A 24,266-nucleotide genomic window follows, 5' to 3' on the forward strand; every position below is an offset into this window, starting at 1 on the left:
AAAAAAAAAAACTGGGCGTGGTGACACACACCTGTAATCCCAGCACTCAGGAGGCTGAGGCAGGAGGATCACTGTGAGTTTGAGACCAGCCTGGGCTACAAAGTGAGTTCCAGGTCAGTCTCAACTACATAGTGAGATCTGTCTCAAAAACAAACAAACAAACAAACAAAGCTATAAACTTTGTTCACTTAAGCTTTCTCATAAACAGTACAATTTACCTAAAAGTGAAAAATTACTAATTCATTAGTCAACTTGGAGGTATAACTCAATTATTCAGCTTAAGATGTTTAATTCACACAAATAATGAGATAGAATATAAAAAATAACTGTCATAATTTACATCAAAATCTAAGAAAAAAAAATTTTTTTGGTACTGGGTATTGAACTGGGGCCCTTGTGCTTGCAAGGCAGGCGGCAGAACCACTGAGCTAAATCCCCAGCCCCTAAGAAAATAAATTTTAAAAACCTAGATATTCTTATTTCTGTGACCCTTAATAAGATGAAAACATCATTCAGCTCATACTTGAGTATTATAATGGCTAATGAAAAGATAATCGATTTTGTAGATTTACTACCAGCTCTGTTACTGACAACATAATCTTAGATGTGATTTAACCTCTTTAAACTGCAACTTTCAAATAGCAACTACCTTGCAGACAGCTGTGAGAAATAACTTATGCAAAGTATTATACAGACTGACCAACCCCTGAAAACTTAATAAATGGAAGTTATTAGTAGAATGAAGCATTTATTTTAACTTTTTTTTTTTTTTCAGAATCACATATCAAACTCAGGACCTTGCACCTGTGAGGCAGGCGCAGTGCCACTGAGCTAAATTCCAGGGCCTATTTTAACTTCTCGTGAAGAATGAAAATATCTTTTAAATTCAAATTCCATACATTTTACAAAAAGAAATTTATTTGGGAGGTAACAATAAAGGAAAAAAATATGACAATTTCCCATAGTATGAAACAAATATTTGGAAGGAATCAATGAGCTATTCTTGTCAAAACCATTTTGAAATTTAGGGAACTCATATCCAGATAACCTCTAAACTTTTGCTGTACTATGAAATGCTCATCAGCTCCACTAGAAACAGTTTCTTCCCAAAGAATACAGATAATAAAAGCTTATGAGGGATGGTGACCTAGCTCAGTAGAAGAGTGCTTGCCTAGCAGGTGTATGGTCTTGGTTTCAATGCTTAGCATCACATAAAACCAAACCAAACCAAATCAACCTTATGAGAGTAAAGAGTCACATAAAAGAGTCTATTAACCAGGCCAAGGATTTAGTTCAGTGGCACTGAGCCTTGCAAGTACAAGGTCCTGAGTTTGATACCTGGTACTGGGAAAAAAAGAAAAAGAAGTCTATTAACCAAATGGGTTGTTAAGATGTACAGCATAAAACTGTTAGAGATAACAGCAGTCAAAACTGGAATAATGTACCTACCTGAGGCGCTTCATGGCCTTTTCTACTATAATTCTGTATGAAGTCCACAAGGCCATGGACCACTGTTTTAACAGCTACCATTGCATTCTCTAGCTGCTCCCAAGTTGGTGAAACAGCATCTAAAATAAACATCAAAGGAATGGAATAAAAGAAAAAGGTGTTAGTAATTTTTGTGGTGCTTACCTCAAAGGGAGACAAAGTACAAGCATGTGAGCACTTTCCCACATACCTGGATTAGGGTCTATGTTTGCAAGAAGCTCCAAATGAGGCCTCAATCTATTTAAGTTAGCTGGATCACCTGTTCGTTGCAAAACAATTGTCAATTCCTGGACACTCTTTGCAAATGATTCTGGAGACTGCAGCTAACAAACAGAAAGAGAATATTTTTTACTCTGGTTTTTATGAAATACATATATTCAAATGCTTTCAAAAGACCAGCTATATAATAGGTTTTCAAGTGTCTTCAGATTCCACAGAAGGAATATCAAGGATGAATTAAATTTTCACCTCAGAATCTGCCCTATAAAACTCATCATCAGACACTTAGAAAACACTGATAAGCTGTATTTATTCTCTGGGATCAGAATGTAGATAAATTTGAGTCTGTTTTTATGTTAATATATTTGATACCCTGTTATATCTCTTAGTTTATTTTGAAAGTTAAAAAGTAATAAAAAGGCTGGGCATGGTGGTGCACACCTGTAATCCCAGCATTTGAGAGGGTGAGGCAGACATATCACTGAGGCCAGCCTGGACTATTCAGTGAGTTCAAGACCAGCCTGAACTGCACAGTGAGACCCTGTCTCAAAAAACCAAAACTAAAGTCTCATATTTAAAAACTTGGCAATCTACAACTTTTCTCTTTAGTTCTTTAAAACACAAACATGACTTATAATGGTTTGACTTAGGATTTTTTTTAACCTTACAATGTTAGAAACCAATTTACTCAGTAGAAATGGTGTTTCAGAATTTGAATTTGATTTTTTCTGATTACTGATATGTAACATGATACTCTTAAAATGCTGGGCGTGACACTGAGCTATAGCTCTTAATCACGTGGATCATGAGGGTAAACAATCAATACTCTATGATGTACAATATTGCTGAGTTACAGCATTTGGTAGGTTAAATATATTAAATGCATTTTCTTTTTTTTTCGGTACCAGGGATTCAACTCTAGTCCTTGCCCATGCAAGGCAGGCAGCGGAACCACTGAGCTAAATCCCCGGCCCCTAAATGCATTTTCAATATAGATAAGTTTACTGGGGTTTAGATAGAAAAGCATCTACATTGCAATACTTTTCAAAGTTACAACAATGGTATAAAATCAGCATCTCTAATTTCACAAACCTTATCAATGATGGACTGCATATGTGATTTATGAGCCAAGTCCCCATATAAGAGTGAAGACCATTGCTCAGGTGAAATACGAAGTCCTGCTTCCATAGCAATATGAACAATTTGGGCATCATGTTCTCTGCGCAGTGCCTCATAACTCCGAAATTCCTCCTTTAGCTGCATCAGGGAAGAGTCTTCATCCCTTTTAGTAACCTACAAAATTTTTTTAAATGAAAAAAAAAGGAAGAAAACTCATCAGAATTGATTTATTCTTTTCCCCCTAATCCAATTCATTTAGGGGGAATAACAGGGCATGTACTATACAGATAAGACATCACACATAGTAGATACAAAGATAATGCCTAACCACAAATTCTATTTGGAACAAAAAAGACCCTATATAACTAAACACACAGTCTTTGTCATCAGTGAGTTCAGCAGCTGGCAAAGAGAGACTAGTAAACAGAAAATTATAGTAAGAGTGCAATTATAAGGCTCTATGTTAACAAAGAGGAAAGGCAATGAAATCTGACTGGCAAGAAGAAGACAGATTTCAGAAAAAGGTTCTCCCAGCTGAAGACTATATAAACTACATCAACATGAACTACAGTGAGGAATAGAAGTCTAAGAAGAGTAGCAAGCTGTAAAATAGAAACATGAAAGAGGAGAGGACATACAGTTAAAGGGTAAGCAGGGTAAGAGTCGCAGAGGTTGTGATACTGTACATTATGGTAGAAATATCCTGATGAGAATGAGAAGCCACTTGTAAGCAGAGGAGTAACAGATTCATACCTCAATAAATATCACTTTAATAGCAATAGAGGCTTGATAAAGATAGATAAGCAAAAAGTCTACCAAACATGAACTGGAGCATAGTCCAGTGTACAGTGCTTGCCTCATAGGAGCAAAGCTTTAGGGTTTCATCCATGGCATCACCAAAAAAAAAAAAAAAGAAAAAAAAAAGAAAGAAAGAAAGGATGAAATTCAATCAATGGGTAAACATATATATTAGCACTAGCACATGATAATTAGGAATTTTTTACAACAACACAAATTATATCAAGGTATTTATACAACTTTAAACTCTACTTGGTTTAAAGGATTTAAAACTATAAATTCAAAAGTTATACTGGGATGTAGCTCAATGGTATCGTGCCTGCCTGGCAAGAGCAAAGTCCTGAGTTCAATCCAAAAAAAAAAAGGAAAAATAACAAAAGTTATACTAGGGTTATTTCACAGCCACATGAAGTAGTGAAGATGTCTAAAAATCCATGCAAGTATATGGATGTATAATTTCCACAAATAAATGATATAGACTTACTCCTGGAACACTTGCTAATTAGTGATAACTGAAACTCTGTTATGATTCAGAATATGCAAGACTAATTCAGGTTCTGAAGTTTAGATTGTACATATCAGGCAAACTATTCAAAACTTAGTTTTCCCATTGTTAAGAAGAATAACCAGGGCTGGGAATTTAGCTCAGTAGTCCAGCTGCCTGCATCACAAGAGCAAGGTCCCAAGTTCAATCCCTGGTACCAAAAAAAAAAAGGAAAGAAGGAAAGAAAAATAACCATAGACCACTTCACTGGTTGCTTCTGTTAATGTTATTGGTAAACCAGACAACAGTAATATGCCTCTAAGTACATGAATATGAGGAAATCAAGTTAACATTAGGTAATTATATAGGTCATAATTATCTTTGGAAATCCATAAATACAATAGAAAAGAGTTTGGGACAGTCAAAAACTTGATCAATAAAACTGCAGGTATTTAAGAAAGAATAGAAGCTGGTGTGCAGTACATGCCTGTAATTCCAAGGAGAGTAGAGTATGCAAAAATCTATATTCTACCATAACCTAGGTAAAGAAGTATTAAATTAAATAGTTAACTAGTAGGGGAAAAAATACACTTAGATAGCAGAACTCAGCACCATAGTGCATAGAGTACCCCAAGAGCAGCATAGCCACTGACATATTGAAAGACATAGGTGGCTAACAAAGGCTAGTCCTATTAATGAGCTGATAATGCATCAAACCCATTTGTGAAGCTTTGAAAGCCACAATCTTGGGTTCACTGCATCAGAATTCCCAAAGATAACTAAAAAGTACATATGAACATTTAACTCCCACTTCATATAAGCTCAGTCAGAATCTCTAGAGTCCAGGAATGTGTACTTTTAAAAGCTCTATAGGTGATTCTGATACATATTTTCAGTTGAGAACTACTGTACTAAATATGAGAGTAATTAATTCCCACTGTTCTGATTCCATATTTAGGTTTGATATGCTTTACAGGACAATACCTGTGAGAATCCATAGCATTTAAGAATGCACTTCTGAGAGGATGGGGTTGTATCTCAGTGACAAAGCATTTGCCTAACATGTATGAGGCCCTTAATTTTGATCTCTGGTTCCAGGGGATAGGGATCACCTTTCTCATTACAAATGAATAAAACCAAAAACCTCTTGTATGTAATCTTGGTCAGGGTGATCTTGGTCTGGAACAAAGAATCTACTATACGTGTTAGCTTTCTTTTGCTGGGACCCAATACCTGACACCTGAAATTTAAAGGAAGACAAGTTTAGTTTAGCTCAGTTTCAGGGGATGCAGTTCATGGTTAACAGGTTTAAAATACAGACTCATCACAGCAAGAAAGTGTGGTAGACCAAAGATGCTTAGTTTAGGGCAACCAGAGAACAAAGAGGGGAAACAATGCCAAAGAGGAAGGGGTAAGGGATGAGATATAGTATCCAAGGTCACAATTCCATCATCCACCCATACATACCCAGAAGTATGCTTTACCAATTCCCCTGGTGACTCCAAAGTCAATCAAGTTGACACAATTAAGTTTACTTTCCACACTATCTACCCACAAAATGCACATCTCTAAACTGATGAAGATGAGTAAAAGATGTGGGACAATGATGAGTTTGCTGACAGTAAATGTCACCCAAGTGAGGCCCTTTGGCAGTTATGTCAACACAATATTATTTTATTCATCCAAACACTGTGCCTGAAATGAGAACATAAAACTGAAAAAACATTCTATACCATTATTATTCAAATGTTAGATATATCAGTTCCAGGTATAGACGTGTGATAGTCATAAATCACAAATCAGAATGAAATCTGTAAGAAATAAAACCATTACATCAGCAATGAAAACCTACTTAGTCATTTCAGGATGACAAACAATCTGTGTAATTTGTAATTTGGCTGGTTAGTTAAAACATAATGTTTGAGGAATCAGAGATTCATTTCATTTGTTGCCTCCTAAGGAAGTGAAATCAAGCACTCTATCAAACAGATAGTATCCAAGCCTCATTAAGTACAGTTAAATGAATTCACATGAACACATTTTCATCACCAATTACCTATTATCTAAAACTGAGCAGTCTAACAAGGAAATTTTGTTTTTTTGGGGGGGTTGTATTATTTTTACTTTGGGGGCTTTACAATGCGCAAAAGAGCCTAAATAAAAATAGTCTTTGGTTTCAAATTTAGATGTTCTACTCTCACAGAAGCCAAGGAATCTTTCCCAGTCCTTGTGTCTTTCTCAAGAATGAACTGATAATCTATATTCTTACATAGAAACTTTAAGGATTCAATATGCTTTCTACTTCTCTCAGTACTTTTCACTACTCACTGACCAACTGGACAATGACACTACACATTAAAATATCTTGCTCTTCCCCCAAACAACAACAACCCTATACAGTATGCAGAGAGAGTCAATCCCTTCAAATTTCACTTTCTTGTCATCCCTAAAACACACGTGCCACTTTCAGGTTAAAGGCTTTAATCACTACAGACAGTAAGATAAAAATGCATTACAAAGTTCACCCAATCTAATGAAGGTAACCATATAGTTTCTGAGCACCTACTCCACCGCTGCTTTTTTTTTTCCTTTATGGTACTGGGGAGTGAACCCAGGGCCTATAGTATACACACATCCCTAGCTTTTTTTTTTTGTACCTGGGATTGAACTCAGGCCCTTGTGCTTGCGAGGTATGTTAGCAGAACCACTGAGCTAAATCCCTGGCCCACCATTTTTTTTTCAAAACAGAGACTAAGTTGCCTGAGGTGCGCATGAACTTGTAATCAATATGCTTTAGATTCCCAAAGTGCTGGGATTCCACATTTGTGTATCATGCCTGATTATAATCCAGTTTTAAAATGATAAATTTTTTTTGTTTATTGGTAACGGGGATCGAACTCCGGTCCTTGCACTTACAAAGCAGGTGGAAAAACTGCTGAGCTAAATCCCTGGCCCTGAAATGATAAATGTAAATGAGTAAGGTTTCTTTAGTCCACTTTCACTATCCACTTTTCAAATTTTATCTGATAAAGGGCCCACAGTTTATCAAACTATTTTATGTTCTGTTCAGTGTCTCACATAGCAGCATATAATCTTTAGATAGCTGCTTAATGCTTACCTTAAAACACGAAGCTCGATACAGTAGTTGCACAACATGACCAATACTTGTTTTTGATGCCTGAGGAAATCTTGGTTCTAGTCTTTGCACAACAAAAAGTACCAAAACTTTTCGTGAGAGAGCAGAACCGTCTTCTAATGCCAGCAGCACCAACTTCAAGGCCTCTTCTTGCATAGCTAAAAATATTAAAAGAATGTAAGCTCATTATCTTGCAGATCATGTCTGTCAAAGGTCTCCTTGGGTATTAGTTTGTGAGAATCTATTACCCACAATTTGTACTTAATTAGCACAAAAAGAGAATATAGTTTCTGAAATACAGGTTATTTTAAAAGTAATCAAGAAGAAGAAAACATAATTCCTCCTAAATAACCAAAGAGAACATAGTCAAATGAATTTATATAAAATTTCTTCTTTTTGTTTTTCCTCATTGAGTTTATTGGTACATTTTAGGTATACAATACAGTTACATTTATTATTGGGATCTTGTACCTTTACGTGATAGGTCTTGGTTCTCATTTTTTCCCTCTGTCCCTGCCCTCCCTTCACCTCCTCCTCCCATCCCCTCTTACAAACACTTCATTTCCATTTTAAAATTTCTTTTTTTTGTTTGTTTTTTTGAGAGAGGATCTCAGTATGTACTTCAGGCTGGCCTCCAACTCACAACAATCCTCCTGCTTCAGCCTCCCAAGTGCTGGGATAATAGGTGTACCACCACACCACCCAGCACATAAGTATTTTCATAGGTAAACAGTAGATAATAATATTAAGGTGAAATAATAACTCATAGAATACACAGAACTACTGACAACATGCAGCAAAGGACAAACAATATGCTATGCATAAGATTGTTACTCTGCCCGTCAGAAACTATTCTATTTAAAATTTTTAAATTTTTTATTTGTTTTTTCAGGGCAGGGGAATGTAATGAAGGGTCCTGTGCATAGAAAGAAAGCACTCTACTACTGAGCCACACACCATTCCATATTTCATATATAATTTTAAAATGACATGAGCCTGTGGGTGCAATACCTAAAATACCTAATGCTGTATGACATAATCTGAATCAACTCATGTTGAAACATCAGATAAACCAAAATTAAGAAATAGTCTACAAAATGTCCTGTATCCTTTGAGAACATCAATGGAAGACAAAGAAAGGCAGAAAATGGTTTCAGTACAATGAGTAAAAAGAGATATGACAAATACAATGATTGTGAACTGGAACTTACACTAGAAGAAAATAAATTTAAAAAAAGACATCTGTTCGAATTTCTAGAGCTACAGGTTGTAGTACTGTATCAATGGCAAATTCTGTGAATTTGATAAATTTACTATTACTACATAAATGAGTAGTACCCTATTTTAAAGAAACACACAGAAGTACTTAGAGTAAAGGTACATAAAATGTGTATAGGTACTCTCAAATGGTTCAAAAAAGAAAGAATAATAAGACAAAATAGAATAGTAAGAAAAAAGTGGCAAATGTGGAGAAAGTATACAGGCTATTATTTCCATTATTTTTTAAGCTTTTTAGTAAATTTAAAATTACTTCAAAGTTAAAAATGTATGGTTATCAATCAAAACAAAGAAACTTTAGAAGTAAGAGATGATCTAAAATCTACATTCAAAATCAAACCCTCTTTTTCCAGGTGAGGCTTTTTATTAAAGCCCAAAGAAGTGACTAAGCCAAGGTGATATAAATAGTAGCAAAGTCGGAATTAGCATTAATGATTTTTTAAAAATTGGGGTAAAATTCACACAAAATTAACTGTTTAAAAGTATACTGAGGCTCAGCAGTACAGATGCATGTGGCATCCACAAGGCCCTGGTTTCTGTTCCCAGTACTGCAAAAAAAAAAAAAAAAAAGTGTACAGTGCAGTAGCATTTAGTACATTATTCATGTTGTACAACTATCAACCCTGTCTGGCTTTAAAATATTTTCATTACTCCAAAAGAAAGCCCATAGTCATTAAGCAATTAATTCTCATATGTTCTATTTCTTTCACTTTCATCCATATGTGAAATGTATCAACAGTCCATTCCGTTTAATGGCTGAATATTCCATGAATATATTACATTTTGTTAAACACTTATCAGTACTGACAACTAGATTATTCCACCTTTTAACACTGTGACTAGAACTCCTAAAAACATTCATCTTTTGGGCAGTGAAACTGCTGGATCATATTTAACTTTTGAGGAACTGCCAAATTGTTTTCCCCACAGCAGTGCACCAATTTATATGGCACATTTTCATTCATTCTTATCGTATTTGTTATTTTCCACTTTTTAAAACTATAACCAAATAGGGTTATAAGGTGTTTCCTTAGGGTTTTTCTTCTTTGTGCAGCCCTGAGGATTGAGCTCAGGGCTTCTGCAATGAGCTACATTCCCAGCCCTTTCAAATTTTATTGTTTCATTTTGAGCCAACATCTCACAAAAAGTTGTTCAGGCTAGGCTTGAACTTGGTGACTCCTCTGCCTCAGTTTCCCAGAGTGCTATGATTACAGACATGCCTTTCTTTTCTTTTCTTTCTGATTATCTTTCTTCTTGTATTTCACTGTCTCTCACTTTCTCTTTTGGGGGTGCTAAGGTGCAAATCCAGGGCCTCAAGTGTGCCATGCAAGTAAGCTACCAATGAATTACACCTGCAAGCTCTCCCTGAAGTTCTAATTTATACTATGTCCCTAATAATGAGAGGTGTGCAGTATCTTCATGTACTTGTTGGCATGTGTCTCTTGGGAGGATCTTTTTTGCAGTACTGACCACTGAACCCAGAAGTTTGCATGTGCTAGAGCAACACTCTATCGCTCTGATCCATTTTAAGTTGGGTTGTCTTTTTGTTGTTGAGTTCAAGAGTAAAAAAGATTCAACAGCTGATCTAATGCTTCTTAGTTGAAGATAAGTAAACATGAAGAAATATCCAAAGGTAACATTCTTAAATTATATAAAAATGTGCACTCAAAAATACTTTAAATTAGGGGCCAGGGATTTAGCTCAGTGGTTTGGCGGCCTGCCTTGCAAGCGCAAGGACCTGAGTTCAATCCCTGGTAACAAAAAACAAAAACAAAAAAAACTTTAAATTACGCCAGGAATTTAGCTCAGTGTGGCACCTTGCGTGCCTCATAAGCACAAGGTCTTGAGTTCAATCCCCATTACTAAAAAAAAAAAAAAGGAAAAATACTTTAAATTTAACTTTGTAGAATGGAAAATTTTAAACATATACAAAAATTGAGATATTATACATCCATAATGCAGCTGTCAAAAAGGTTTCATCTACTTTTACTTTTCTAGTTTATTTTGGCTGAAGTTTTATTTTTTAATTTTTGGGCAGAGCATTTTGAAATAAGTCCCATATAACATAATACTTTACTCATAAATAGTACAGAATCTAACAGGTCAGGTAAAGGTTTTAAAAAATTTAAGAGACCATTATCACACCTAACAAAAGTTTTGTTTCTCTCCCCACCCCACCCCCACTTCTTCCTCCTCTTCTTTTTCCTTTCCTTTTCCTTTTCCTTTTCCCCTCCTTCATTCCTTTCAAGACAGGGTCTTGCTATGTAGTTCAGCCTGGCCTTGAACTCACTATGTACTCCAGGTTGGCCTTAAAATCACAACAACCCTCCTGCTTCAGCTTCCTGAGTGCTGGAATTACAGGAGTGCAGCACCATGCTTGGCTGTTGTTTTTCTTATTGTCTCAAAACTGTCTTCTCATAGTTGGTTTAAGTACCCAAATAAAAACTATATATTGCTTTTAGTTAGGAAATCTTTAGGCTAGTTTTTGTTTTGTTTTTTGAGAACAGGGGCTTACCATGTAGTTCAGGCTAGCCTTGAATTCACTATGTAGGGCAGACTGGCCTTAAACTTGTGGTAATCCTCCTGCTTCAGCCTCTCCAAGTGCAGAGATTACAGACATGCACCACACCTGGCTTAAGCTGCTTTTTTGAGAGGTCTTACAAGTAGTCCAGGCTTAAGGATCAAAGCCAGAGCCTTGTGCAAGTTACACAAGCATGCTACCACTGAGCCACATCACCAGCCCAGCAGAAAGAGTTTTTTAAAAGAACATAGGAAGTACTAACCATAAAAGAATCATCCTCTGGTAAGTGTTTTTTCAATTAATTTTTATGTTTCCCAAGTTCTAAAAAGTCAAGAGTTTTTTCCCCCTAGACAGAAAAAGAAAAGGTTTACCTTTCCTTGACTAGTTACTACTTGTATAATCTTATACCTCTTTCTAGCTCAGACTTCTAATTTTAAAAGTTGTAACTATATCACCCATCTCAGTGATGGCTCAGAATTAAATGAGAAATATATTTTAAAATACCAAGGCACTGTCTATATACAGAATATGACTAACAAAAGAGATTCATTTTTAACTATGCCAAGATATGTATGTATAAATATTGATGATTTGATTCTCAGGATTTTTACTTGGCTGTAGAAATTGGCATCTCAATCCCTGATAACCAGTAACAAAGCTGAGATGGTGATCTATCTTACCTGGCCCTAGAAACTGGCATCCTCGAGCCCTGACAGCAGCCCATAGATTGGCAGATAACTGTTGAGGATTCTGGTGCTGTAATATCAGTTCTGTTACAGTTCTTTCTCCAAGTGAACGGGCTGCTCGCATGGCTCTGACTCGACCTTCTTCCTCCACCAGTTGACAGTTTACAAGTGTCACCAATTTCCTTTGCATTGGACGGCTCAGTGCACTCTGGTTCAAACTAGCTACGCCTTTAAGAAAAGGGAAACAAAGGGACTAAACATTTTTTCAATAAAAATGGCAATTTTCATTATCTGTATTTAACATTAAATAACTAACAATGACTTTTGTCCGTTTATTAACATTCTGTATAGTAAGAAGCTAATTTTTCTGACTTCAGATTTTATTTAGAGATCTTGTTTTCTGGGTTGCATGTTCCAAACATTCACTTTGGATATGATATATTTAGTCTTCTTTCTATCTTTACTAAAGCAATTTAAGGAAAAGTTAAAGAAGACAAAATGAAAATTTCAATTTAAAAATGATTAGTAATAGTTCTAATTTTAAAATAAGACATTAATAATACTGCTTAATGGTACAATCTCACATCCTACTCATTTGAACCTATTCCAGAAACACTCCTCACTCTACTTGACTACTTCCATTAGCATACATTAACTATGCTGTTATTTCATCCATCTTAAAAATAAATAAGTTTTATTATTCTTTCTTTACCCGCAGTATCTCATTTCCTTCCTCTCTTTAGCAATTATTACTCCAAGTTTTCTACACTATTTCCAACTTCTTATTCCACAATCTTTAACTTCTAATCTATTAAGTCTTTGCTATCACCTCTTAACCAAAACTGCTCTTACTAGGATAAGTAGCTCTAATTTGCCAACACCATAATTCTCAGTCTTTATCTTATTTGACCTTTCAATAGCAATTAAATACTTTACTTGGTTTCAAAGACACTCCTTTCTCTTGGTTTTCTTCCTTCATTTCCTCTAGTCTTCTCTGATGATTTCACCTTTTCCTCTGCCCTCTTTTTTATTTTTTTCTGCCCTCTTAATGTTAAAGGGACTCACTGTATTTCTCTTATTTAAACTCTCTCATTAGGTGATCTCATCCAGTCTCATTATTTTAAAGAACATCAATATGGCAATGACTTACAAAATTACAGCTCACAGACCTCATCCAGTAACAAAAAACTCATACATCCACTGTCCATTCAACAGTAGCTAAGTGAATATTAGAAATCTCCAACTTACTATGACGAAAACTGAACTCATTTATCTGAATTGACCCACCAGCTCTACTGCTACCTTTGCCCTAACAGCCTCTTACCTAATTATCATGCTTCTACTCTTGCCCTTTTATATACAATTCTCAATGGAGCAGCCAAAGGGATTCCTTTAACAGTAAGATTGTACCACTGCTCTATTCACAACCAATTACACAGAATAACAGCTCAAGTCTCTAAATGGCCTGAAAGTCTATTTATTACTTGGACTCCCCATTTCATCTACTCTTATTCTGCTCTCCTCCTCACATTTCTTCAGGTACTCTCATCTTTCTTTTCCTTCTACACACTAGGCATCTTTAGGATGCTACCGTGGCTATTCCCTCTGTCTGAAACACTTATTCCTGAGAACCTATGTGGTTAACTATTTTACCTTTGTCACCTTATTTCAAGTTTAAAAGTCATCTTCTTAATTAGGCCTATATTAGACACTCTAAAAATTGCAAGTCACTTTTCCCCTTACCATGATATTTCTGATCCCTCTAGTAGTACTGGTTTTTTTTAATACCAATTATGGGTTTATTAAACAATCTTGCTTTTTAAAATTATACCAATTGTTTATTGTAGTTTTTCCCTTTTCTAAAATATAAATGTTATGCATGAGGGCAAGTATATTTTTGTGTTTGTTTAGCTAAATTATCTCAAGCACCAAAATAGTGCTTAGTCCATACTTTATCAGGTACAAAATAAAATACTTAATTTGTTCAATAACTATTATATTTATAATTTGCTAGTCACAAGGTATGAAGTGATAAAATTCTACTTCTGTCATAGCAGTTAAAATAATTTATTGCACATGTACATCTCTCTCTCACCCTACAGACTGGATCCATGAAATCAGTGATGAAAATCATTGTAAATACTCCACATTTATACTTACCAAATCCTATTCACCATTAAAAATTTTTATGAACATACCTTTACCTCCACTTAGTGGTTTTAAGTAGAGTGCCAAATCCTCAACGCATTTCTTTGCAACCTCATAGTGTTTATTCTCACCTAGACTACTTAATTTTATTGACTGATGATCTGGTACCTAAAAAAAGAAAAATTGCAAAAATACATTCATCCAGCTTATGCAACTGTTATTATTATACTTAATAATATTGGTGAGTGTAAAATTATAATACAGAGAGAATACATCAAAGCCAAGCACCTCAATGAACTGCTTTCCAAAAACCAAGAATATCAGAGTTAATAATGAGGATTTGTAAATTAAAGAAGGGGAAAAAAGTAGGTAGTTAACAGAACTATATCAACGCTAATTTCTTGGGGGTAGGTAACTGTTCTCTAATATAAAAAATGTTAATATCAAGGGAAACTACGGAACATTATACAGGTCCTCTATATAACTCTACAGTTATCTTTGTAACTTTTTTGTAGTATAAAAGTATTTCAAGATGAAAAGTAGGAAACAAAAGCAGAGATTTTTACCCTTCACAGTATTTAGCACCTTGTTAGGTTTATAATTTATGACTATTTCTCCCTTGATAAATATAAGCATCATAACACAATGTTCTCAATTAAACATCAAAACTTAGAGGGGCCAGGGATTTAGCTCAGTGGTGCCATGCCTGTCTGGTAAGTGCAAGGTCCTGAGGTACTAGAAAAAAAAAGTCAAAACTTGGGGAGCTAGATATGTAGCTCAGTAGTAGAGTGCTTGGGTAATATGTGCAAGGCCCTGAGTTTGACCCCCATACACAAACACACACACACACACACACACACATATGAAGTAAAAAGCCTGGGTAAATATTGCAGCACTGGCACTTCTACAGTGATCTTGAGAAAAGTATTCTACTATTACACATCATAATTTCCATATCTGGAAAATGAAGATGAATTCCATATTTCATAGTGTCATTATGAAAGTTGTTTAATTCAACCAGTATTTACATTTCTGAAATGCTTATCACGTGGCAGAAAAGTCTTAGGCACTAAACACTTATCAGTGAGCAAAACAGAATTTTTGCTTTATGGGATTTGTGTTTTAGTGAAGAGATAGCCAATAAATAAAAAAATATAAATTATACAGTGAGATTAGAGGGACTAGAAATGTGAGGGATTTTAATTTTAATAGTTAAGAGGTAGATAGACTTCCTTGAGAACTACAATATTTGAGTAAAAACAAAAGAGGAAAGAGAAGTAACATTCCAAGCTAGTGATGGTGAACCTTTTAGTTTTCAATGACAGATAATAAAACCTGGCTGTGGAGAGATGCCATAGGTTCGCCACAATTGTTATAGGCAAAGATAACATTCACTTCAAAAGCTCTATGGGGCAATATGCTTGACATATTTAGGAAACAGCTAGGAGCCCAATGTAATCAGATAGTAGTAGATGATATGGAAAAGACAGAAGTCACATTAGATAGATCTGTAGGCTATTTTAAGGACCCGATAGCATCCCCTACCGCTTTGGTACTGGGATTGAACTCAGTACCTTGTGCTTGCAAGGCAGGCACAGGACCACTGAGCTAAATCCCTGGCAGACCAAGATAATATTTACTCACATGAAAAACAAAAAACACAATACCTGACCTACTACAAACCTTAAATGTTAGCTAGTATTACTGTGAAATACTCACCTATTTAGTTGGAGCTAAAACATTAATGTTTGCAAGAGGTAGCTGCCTGTTAAGAAAAATATGCTGCCAATTAAATTATAGCACTATTGATTAAAAATGCACCTTGATTTCAGAATCTTTAATTTGATTATAAATACTGAAAATAGCTTTTGTGTTTTAAAAGGAAAACTTCAAAAATCAAGACATTAAGGGAAGAAACAGAGTATTTTAATTCTTTGAATTTTCTAATTAAGGCAAAAGTTTTAATAAATTTTCTCATATATCAGAAAAATCTTGATTTTCCTACTTTAATACGTGTGTATCATATGTAAATTTTCACCTTTCTTCCTTCTCTGTAAAATTGGGACAACTACCTGAAGAGTTATGCTAAAAATAACAGATGCTGAAATTTCCTATCATATGTAACACAGAGTAGGCCCTCATTAAATGAAAATTGCAAATCTAGGGTCTTGATCTGTAAAAGTGATAACATGAAATATTCATTGCACAAGAAACTGCAGAATTTATTAGTGACATTCTGATTACTTTCAGATCCCTAAACAGAATTTATATTCTCATTTATAATATTATTGGCTCAGTTACTTTTCTTGTTGTTGAGACAAAATACCTGACACACAAAGTTAAAGGGGGAAAAGGTTTATTTAGCTCATAACTTGTAGTGGTTTCAGTCCATAACTGGCTGACTCCAAGGCAGGGTGTCATGGCAGACAGGCAGACAGAAGACAAACAATTCATGGCGGGCAGAAGGTAGCAAAGCAAGCAAGAGACAAGACAATCTTCTTTCTGTCCCTTATATTGTACCTTGATGTTGGTACCAAACCAATCAGTGGACTCATTTAGTAATCATCCATTCTTAATCACAGTACCTTTAATCCTACCATTGTGCCATGAATCAGTCACACTTTCTAGCTTTAGCCACTTCTGAAAAAGCCCCACTTATGACTGCATGAGGCTTGGAGGGACATCTAGACACAAGCCATATTAATTATCCAAGATGAACAACAACAACAAAAATTATCCTAAATGAACTGGAGGTAAAATAAAAAACATCTCCACCTGAGAAATTTAGCTGATCAATTTCTGGCAAAAGCTTTTATTACATTTCTTTTCATATCATATAATGAATATTTCCATAAGTGTAAATAAAAATGTTTCCCCAAAATAAAACAAAGTGTTTTTTGTTTTTTGTTTTGTGGTACTGGGGATCAAACTAGGGACCTTGTGCTAAATCCCCAGCCCCAAACAAAGGTTTTCATCCACCAAATTTGACTTAAATTTGACCACAGCACTAAGGACAAAAAGAATTACAAATCTATCATGGAATTTACAGTTCTATGTAAAAATTTATAACATTTTCTTGAAAAAAAGTTTTAAAAAATGTAATCATAAAAAGCATGTCTCTCTTTCTCTCTCATTGCTTGGGATAGAATCCAGGTCCTTGCACACACTAGGGAAGCACAGTACTTATTTTTAAATTCTAATTACCAAACATATTTTATACCCCTTAATGAACAAAATTTTATAATTATTATTGGTAGTAAATTTGTAAAATACTGAAAGTTTACCTGGGCTCCAACTAACTGGAGAAGTGCAAAGTTGACAGGAAGCACGTCAATGTCCGTGTTGATGGCAGTCTGGTCAAAAGGACAAGCTTTTCGGTGAAGTTTATTTAAGCAGGTCTTGCAAACAGTGTGTGAACAACCTAAACTGATGGGTTTGTGCACATTCTCATCAAATTCATTATAGCAGATTGGACAGGACAGAAATTCTGTCCATTGAGCTGCCTGCACAGGCATTGTGGAAGCTGGATGCTCGGGTTAGCAGTCTAGCAGATCATTATTTTGCTGTGTAGTGTTTTGTAAGCTGGAAATGGACAAAAGTAAGAATTAACTATATATGCATCAATCACCTTTCAAGAATTAACAGCGAAAGTCAACCACCATAACTTCAGAATCTGAAATACTTCTGGTTTTATATTCTTCAGATATCTTTTTAAAAAACCCATTTGCTGAATTAATTCCTGAGAATTTGCCCAGAAACAATATGTAATAATGTTCCTTTCAACTACTTTATATTTGTATTGGTTACTCATCAAAGCTTTTATGTATTTTTTGTTTGTTTTTGTTACCAAGGATTGAACTCAGGACCTCCAGCTTGCAAGGCAGGTGGCAGAACCATGTAATTTTTACTTAATTACCATAAAAAATAGACAGATTAAGTTTCTGCATTCCACTTTCAGGAACACAAATTACTTTGGATTGCTGTGGTTTTGTTTTTGTTGTTGTTTTTAGTATTTTTCTTTTTTTTTAGTGTTTCTTTTGGATAAACACTATCCCAAAATATATTGATATGGCTTAAGTTTGTGAGTTTGAGAAACTATTGATCAAAACAGTAGTTATGTGTGAGAAAGACTGGTCAGAACCTGACATGGAAGCTAACTAAGGTACTGAAAATAGTCAACATATAAGAAAAGATTATGATAACAGGGTTGACTATAAGTGAAAGAAAAATGCTAAAAACAAAGTAAAAGAAAATACTGTCTAAAGTTTTTTATAGTTCATTATAATACTTTTGACAAAACTGTATCAGGTAATAATTGACAGAACCAAAATCTGTCAGGTCAACAGGGAATGCATAAAAAAAAATTTTTTTTTCATCTACTAATTCTAAGCAAAAGAAAAGAAATATACATTTTTATCTTTTCTATGATTAGAGTTTGGGGAAAACTATGCATGCGTATGCTTAACACTGAAAATAACTGAATTTTCTTATTTCTAAGATTCAAAATTTTGTTTCTTAACTTTTAGTAAAATAGAAGATTTAGTATCTGAACTATGCTCTCTAACTTGAACACTTTACATTTCACAAATTTTCTGTTTCTTCCAATTCAAAACTTATATGACAAAGCTCTCTAGAGAACAATAACAAAAAAAACCCTAGGTATTTAGGGCAATTAAACAACTAATACTTTATTTAATACAAATGGTTACCAAAGCAAATACTAGTTACTCAGAAATTAAATATTTTAAAATACAGTTAGATTCAAAAGAGAGAATAATATATAATAAAGCATTCATGTGTATCTCCACCCTCTCCCCAAAAAACTATTTTAGCCTTCACTGTACTTTTATGTTCACAAAAACCAAGATTAAAAAACCCCAACTTAGTAAACATTGATTACAGGACTGCTATATAAAAAGCACCCTGGGCCAGGGATTTAGCTCAGCAGTTTGGTGGCCTGCCTTGCAAGCACAAGGATGCGAGTTCAATCCCCAGTACCAAAAAAAAAAAAGCACCCTACACAAACTTTTTCTTAGACAACTCTAATGCTATTATCTCTTAATTAGCCAAATCTGGCAAGTTGTAATTTGTTTTCACACTTTTCACTCTCACATTGCCACACTGACTAAAGCCATCAATCTAAAAACCTGTTGGTTTGCTTCCACTTTAGAGATGAGTACTATTCAGGTGAACAAATCACTCCCTAAAACTGTTAAACATATTTAATGTAGTTTTCTAGGTTGCAGCATTGTACAAGGAGAATTTGTAAATGTAAGCAAGAATGAATTTTATCTTAAATCTACTACTTAGAACCCTAAGTTAGATAACTTGGAGTGATAGGATTTTTTCAGAATAGCTATTTGCTAGAAAATGATAATTTTGTGGGCTAGAATATCACAGGCATTGGCTAACAGGAAACACACAAAAAGCAAATATTCTTTCCTTACTTTTACACCATCATTCGGTGTTTCAAATATAGTATTTCAGAATTTACTTGATGTAGGGCCGGGGATTTAGCTCAGCAGTTCAGTGGCCTGCCTTGCAAGCCTAAGGACCTGAGTTCAATCTCCGGTACCAAAACAAAACAAAACAAAATTTACTTGATGTAATAATCCTTACATGTATGTGATATTTAGAAATATGAGCACTCAAGTTTTTTTAATATAATGCTGAGAAGTTTAATTTCTACCAGAAATCAAACATCTTTAAAAAAAACAAAAAAACCCTTAACAAAAATTTGGCAATAATTTTGACAAATTTTCTCTATTGTTGTATGTCACTTTCTAACAGTAAAATTACAAACTTTCCTTATACAATGAGCCATAATGTTCTGATTTTTAAAAATGTCTTGTTTAGTATTTTTTATCAATAAATTCTAGGTTCCTTAGAACAGAAAATTTTATGTAACTTATAAAATGTTTAGTGGTGACAAAACTGGACTTTAATCCAAAGAAGAAAAAAAAAAGCAGTACTTTATAAACACAGAAATAACTTTGAGACAGGGTCTCACTATGTTGCCCAGGATGGCCTGAAACTCACCATCCTCCTTCCTTGGTATCCAAAATAGCTGTGATTACATGTTTATGCCACCCTAACAACTTAGAAAATATTTTTGTAACTACCAAAAATGATATTCTATTGTATTTAGAATTTATTTTGAGAATATACATATAAATGAACCACGAAGAGTGAAGAATATATTTGTAAAAACTTCTACTTTTAAACATTTTGTGATTTGACTGATGAAAGTCTTATTATCATTTCTAGTTCATACTGAGTATTCATTCTAAATAGACTCCCAAAACATTTCAAGTTGAGATAAAATGGACTAAAAAGCCCACAACTCTCAGTACTTACAGGGATTAAGAAAAACCTTACAAATTTTGTATTAACTAACTTTAGCTACTAATTCTAAAGCTGATGAATAATAGGATAAAGCATAGGAGTAAGAAATGCTAAATTATCAAGGCCAGCCTGGGCTATACATAGTGTGTTCAAGGCCAACCTGAACTGCATAGTGTGACTGTCTCAAACAAAACAAAACAAAACAAACAAAAAAGCTAAATTAGAGGGGGAACCTTAAATAGATCTTCACTCAAGTAAATTTCTAAACTGTAAGTTTCTTGCTATGAGTGGTAACTCATAAAGCAGGAAGAGTAATAGACATCTCTCATACAACACAAATGACAAACTGGTTTAAGAGTAAACTGCTGCCGGGCAAGGTGGTGCACACCTATAATCCCAGCTTTCAGGAGGCTAAGGCAGGAGGATCACTGTTGAGTTCCACATCAGTCTCAACTACATAGTGAGACCCTGTCTCAAAAAACAAAAACAAAACAAAACAAAACAAAAAAAAGTAAACTGCAAACCAGCTGAACACTTTCATTTTCTGTTATCAGTCAACCATATTATGCAGCAAGTTCAGGATCAGAAGTTTTTCACTGTTTTGTGTGTGTGTATATACAAAGTAAGTATATAGATTTTAACAAAAAATAACATTAAGGCTAAGGTCTAATAATTAAAACAATCACTGTTTTCATTCTATATTACCCATGTGATGACTATACATTACTGAAATGAACTGTAATAGTAGTTCTCAATTCAAAAAACTTAAAAAATACTAATTAGATTTGGACTTAAGTACAATTTGGGTCTTTAAAAAATAAGCAAACAAAACAACATCCAAAGGAAATAATTTGCAAACTCTCAGTATCAAAGATCAAAAGGACTAGCAAAAAAAAAAAAGGATTTAAATTGCAATTTTTATATGTCTTTAAGTTATGAAATACAGTATATGAGACTCAAGTTTTATATCTTAAATCAGTTATGGGTTGAACTCAATTTTTAAAATACTTAAAACAATTTTTTTTTTTTTTTTTGGTACTGGGGATCAAACTTAGGTCCTTGAGCTTGCAAGGCAGGTGGCAGAACCACTGAGCTAAATTCCCAGCCCAAGATATAATTGTTAATGCATTCTAATAGTGAAATCAGATGAGTTCTTTTTTTTTTTTTTTTTTTTTGGTACCAGGAATTGAATTCAGTACCTTGCACATTTGAGGCAGGCAGTGGCACCACTGAGAGAAATCTCTGGCCAGTTAAGTTTCTATTTTAATATAACAAAGTATTGCTGCTTTAAGGGATGGTTTGACCTGAACACTTATTTTTGAAACAAAAAAAATTTTTTTGAAACAAAATTTAATTATTTGGTTTTGCCTATCGAATAATGGCCATCACACATTAGACTTTTCTTGCTTACTGCCTTTGATTATTCTAAGAAAATATTGTGTTAAGGAATTTTTGGTGTATTTATCATGCTGAGGTTCAAACCCAGAGCCTCACACATGCTAAGTGCTCTGCCACTTAGCCACATCCTGTCTCACATATATGTACTTTTTGTGTTTGTTTTTGTAGTAACCTAGGATCAAACTCACGACCTTGTGCTTGCGAGGCAGGTGCCGTGCCACTGAGCTAAATCCCCAGCCCTCATATATGTATTTTTATTCAGTTAATTTAATTCTTGAAATAGTGCTGCTCTAGAACAGCAATATCCAATAAAAATATACCAGGGGTTGAGAATGTAACTTAGTGATAGAGTGTATGTTCAGTATGCTCAAGACAATGGGTTCAATCCCTAGCACCAAAAAAAAAAAAAAAAAAAAAAAAAAATGTTTTAAAGGTAATTAAAAATTTTCTGGCAGTCGTGTTTAAAAAAAGAAAAAAGCTAATTTTAGTAATATATTTTATTTAGTTCAACTTACTCAAAATTTTCCCAACATGTCAATATAAAAACTGCTGAAATATTAAAGAGATTTTTAGGTCAAGCATTTGAAATCTGGTGTGTATTTTACACTTACAAGACATCTAAAATCATACTAGCTCCATATGAAGTCTCTAACTGCCACATGTGGCTATTGACTAGTACTGAACAATACAACTCCAGATTACTAAAGATTATAAAGTAACACTCAAAATTAACTCTTACTAAGAATTTTGAGGTAAAAGTCACATTTAAGAGGGCTTTCATAAAACAAGAAAACTGATCATAAAAATATAGCTTATAACATTCATGAGTCTGGGTGCAAAACATCAATTTGTTTTAAATTTTCAGTAGCTTTATCCTACATGCTTCCTTCTTCCATCACCAGGAAGTGAAATTTCAGTCACCAGTCCAACCAAAATGATAAGCAAGTACTTATTACAACCGTGTTATGCATTTGTTTAGCATTTTTAGCTATGATATACAATTCAGAAGTTCTGTTTTTGAATACAAAATCCTATGTGTAAAGAAAAATGATTTTCCAACTGGAAGACAGCAAATTACAAAGCAGAGAATGAATTAATAAAGATACATGAACAAATAACATCACTTCTTACATTTCAGGTTAAAACAACCGTTGGTAACAGTTTAGGAGTAACTCAAAAGGATCCAGCAATAACACATCTGCAGTGAGATACTCCAAGAATAAGAGCCTGTTTGAATTATACCATCTGCTCTTTCTAAACATGACTGGAATATACGTTTAACATTTTGTCCTAGCAATTTTCCAAACTACAGTTTGGAAAACATGAATCTCTAAATCAACAAAAATGGCAATATTGAAAAAAAAAAAGACTTTAACAGGATGTAATGGCCTCTATTTCTTCAAGAATTGGAATGTGGATGTAAACAACCTACGTTAGGGATCTAAGGTTAGAACAGTCGTTTAGTATTTTAACCAGGTAAGAGAATTTTTTTAAAAAGGTGAATTTATACATTATTCTTAATGATTTGCAAAGTCCTAACTAAGTCTGTATATGTTAAAATGGTTGCACTGACTAAAACGTCTGTTCTTTCCTTTTGGTGAAATTGTGTCGCTGTGGTGTAGCAACATTAGCTTTCTCAGGTTAATCAAAAGTTCCTATTGGAACTTAAAAGTGTGACTAACACAAAAATAAGAATAAGATTCCTTTATCTCAGGATACAAAATCATTCTAATCACAGCGGGTGGGGAGGGTGAATAAAAACTGCAAAGAAAGGACCTAGGTAAGAGGACAGCAGGAATTAAAATGAGAAACCAGGTGGGCTTTACAAACACACAAAACAGGTTGAGAATCACTGCATAAGGTCTTCGTTATTTCAATGATTACTTGAGACTATTGGTGAGAAGGTTCTATCTGCCAGTATCTTAAAACTCTGGTGATTTGATGGATGGAAATGACAGCTACCCTCATCTCCCTTCCTGAAAGCTAGAACAGAGAAAAGTAGAGCTGCTTCTCTGAGAAACAAAGATGCTTTCTACCATTCTTCTAAGATGGTGGAAGAGTCTCCTCAAGAGGCTTCCCGTAGGGGGGTAAAAACAAAAAGAAAAGAAAGAAGGCACAGCAGAATTCCCCGGCTATGTTTCATGCCATTGCTTCTAGTCACCTACCCGGTGTAACCACTCTGGCCCGGCCATCTCACTCCTGGGAGGTTAAGCCCTCCCAGGGCATTGTTTGGCCAGAGTTCCTATTTACACCACTGGAATCGCCTCCACCATCACTGAGAGTCTCAAGAAGCCCCAAGCAGAAAGAGAAAAAGCTAGGAGGACCTGATTTCAAGAACCTCTTTCAAAGCCCCTCTTGGTAACTAGGAGGAAAGGGAAAAGGCAGCTTGGCCTTTGCTTGGGTGGGTTCCTCAATGGTCAGAGGCGTCCCCTGGGGCAGGGCCAAAAGAAGGTGGCCATTTGAGCTGGTCGCTCCGCAACGAAAAAGCCCTACCAGAGAGAGGGGCCTCTTCAGGCCCGGAGTTCGGTCCGAGTGTCAGGTGCGGCCCTCAGTTCCCAACCTCAGGGCACCGGCGGCGACAGTGAACAGGCCGCCGGGCAGAGAAGGGTCTCCCGCCCGACCACTGGGGACCGGGCACCGGGGCTG

At 34.9% G+C, this 24,266-nt stretch overlaps 1 protein-coding gene and 1 non-coding gene across 2 annotated transcripts in view; both read right to left on the reverse strand.

Moving 5' to 3' along the window:
- Window positions 1-24,174, reverse strand: part of Rc3h2 (ring finger and CCCH-type domains 2) — a 47,858-nt gene extending 23,684 nt beyond the window's left edge. The window contains exons 1-8 of the mRNA XM_010613485.3: window positions 24,114-24,174; window positions 17,162-17,459; window positions 13,928-14,045; window positions 11,724-11,957; window positions 7,227-7,402; window positions 2,800-3,000; window positions 1,679-1,811; window positions 1,450-1,568 (exon numbers count right to left, since the gene is read on the reverse strand). Of these exons, the coding sequence (XP_010611787.1) occupies window positions 1,450-1,568; window positions 1,679-1,811; window positions 2,800-3,000; window positions 7,227-7,402; window positions 11,724-11,957; window positions 13,928-14,045; window positions 17,162-17,392 (1,212 nt within the window). The 5' untranslated portion in view covers window positions 17,393-17,459; window positions 24,114-24,174. The remainder of the gene's footprint in view (window positions 1-1,449; window positions 1,569-1,678; window positions 1,812-2,799; window positions 3,001-7,226; window positions 7,403-11,723; window positions 11,958-13,927; window positions 14,046-17,161; window positions 17,460-24,113) is intronic.
- On the reverse strand, window positions 1,897-2,007 carry LOC117284367. The gene has a single exon (XR_004515456.1). It is a non-coding gene; the product is annotated as a small nucleolar RNA SNORD90 (small nucleolar RNA).
- Window positions 24,175-24,266: the final 92 nt, after the last annotated feature.

Source organism: Fukomys damarensis, unplaced genomic scaffold, assembly GCF_012274545.1.
Source record: "Fukomys damarensis isolate Sample0158 unplaced genomic scaffold, DMR_v1.0_HiC HiC_scaffold_36, whole genome shotgun sequence".
Lineage (NCBI taxonomy): Eukaryota > Metazoa > Chordata > Mammalia > Rodentia > Bathyergidae > Fukomys > Fukomys damarensis.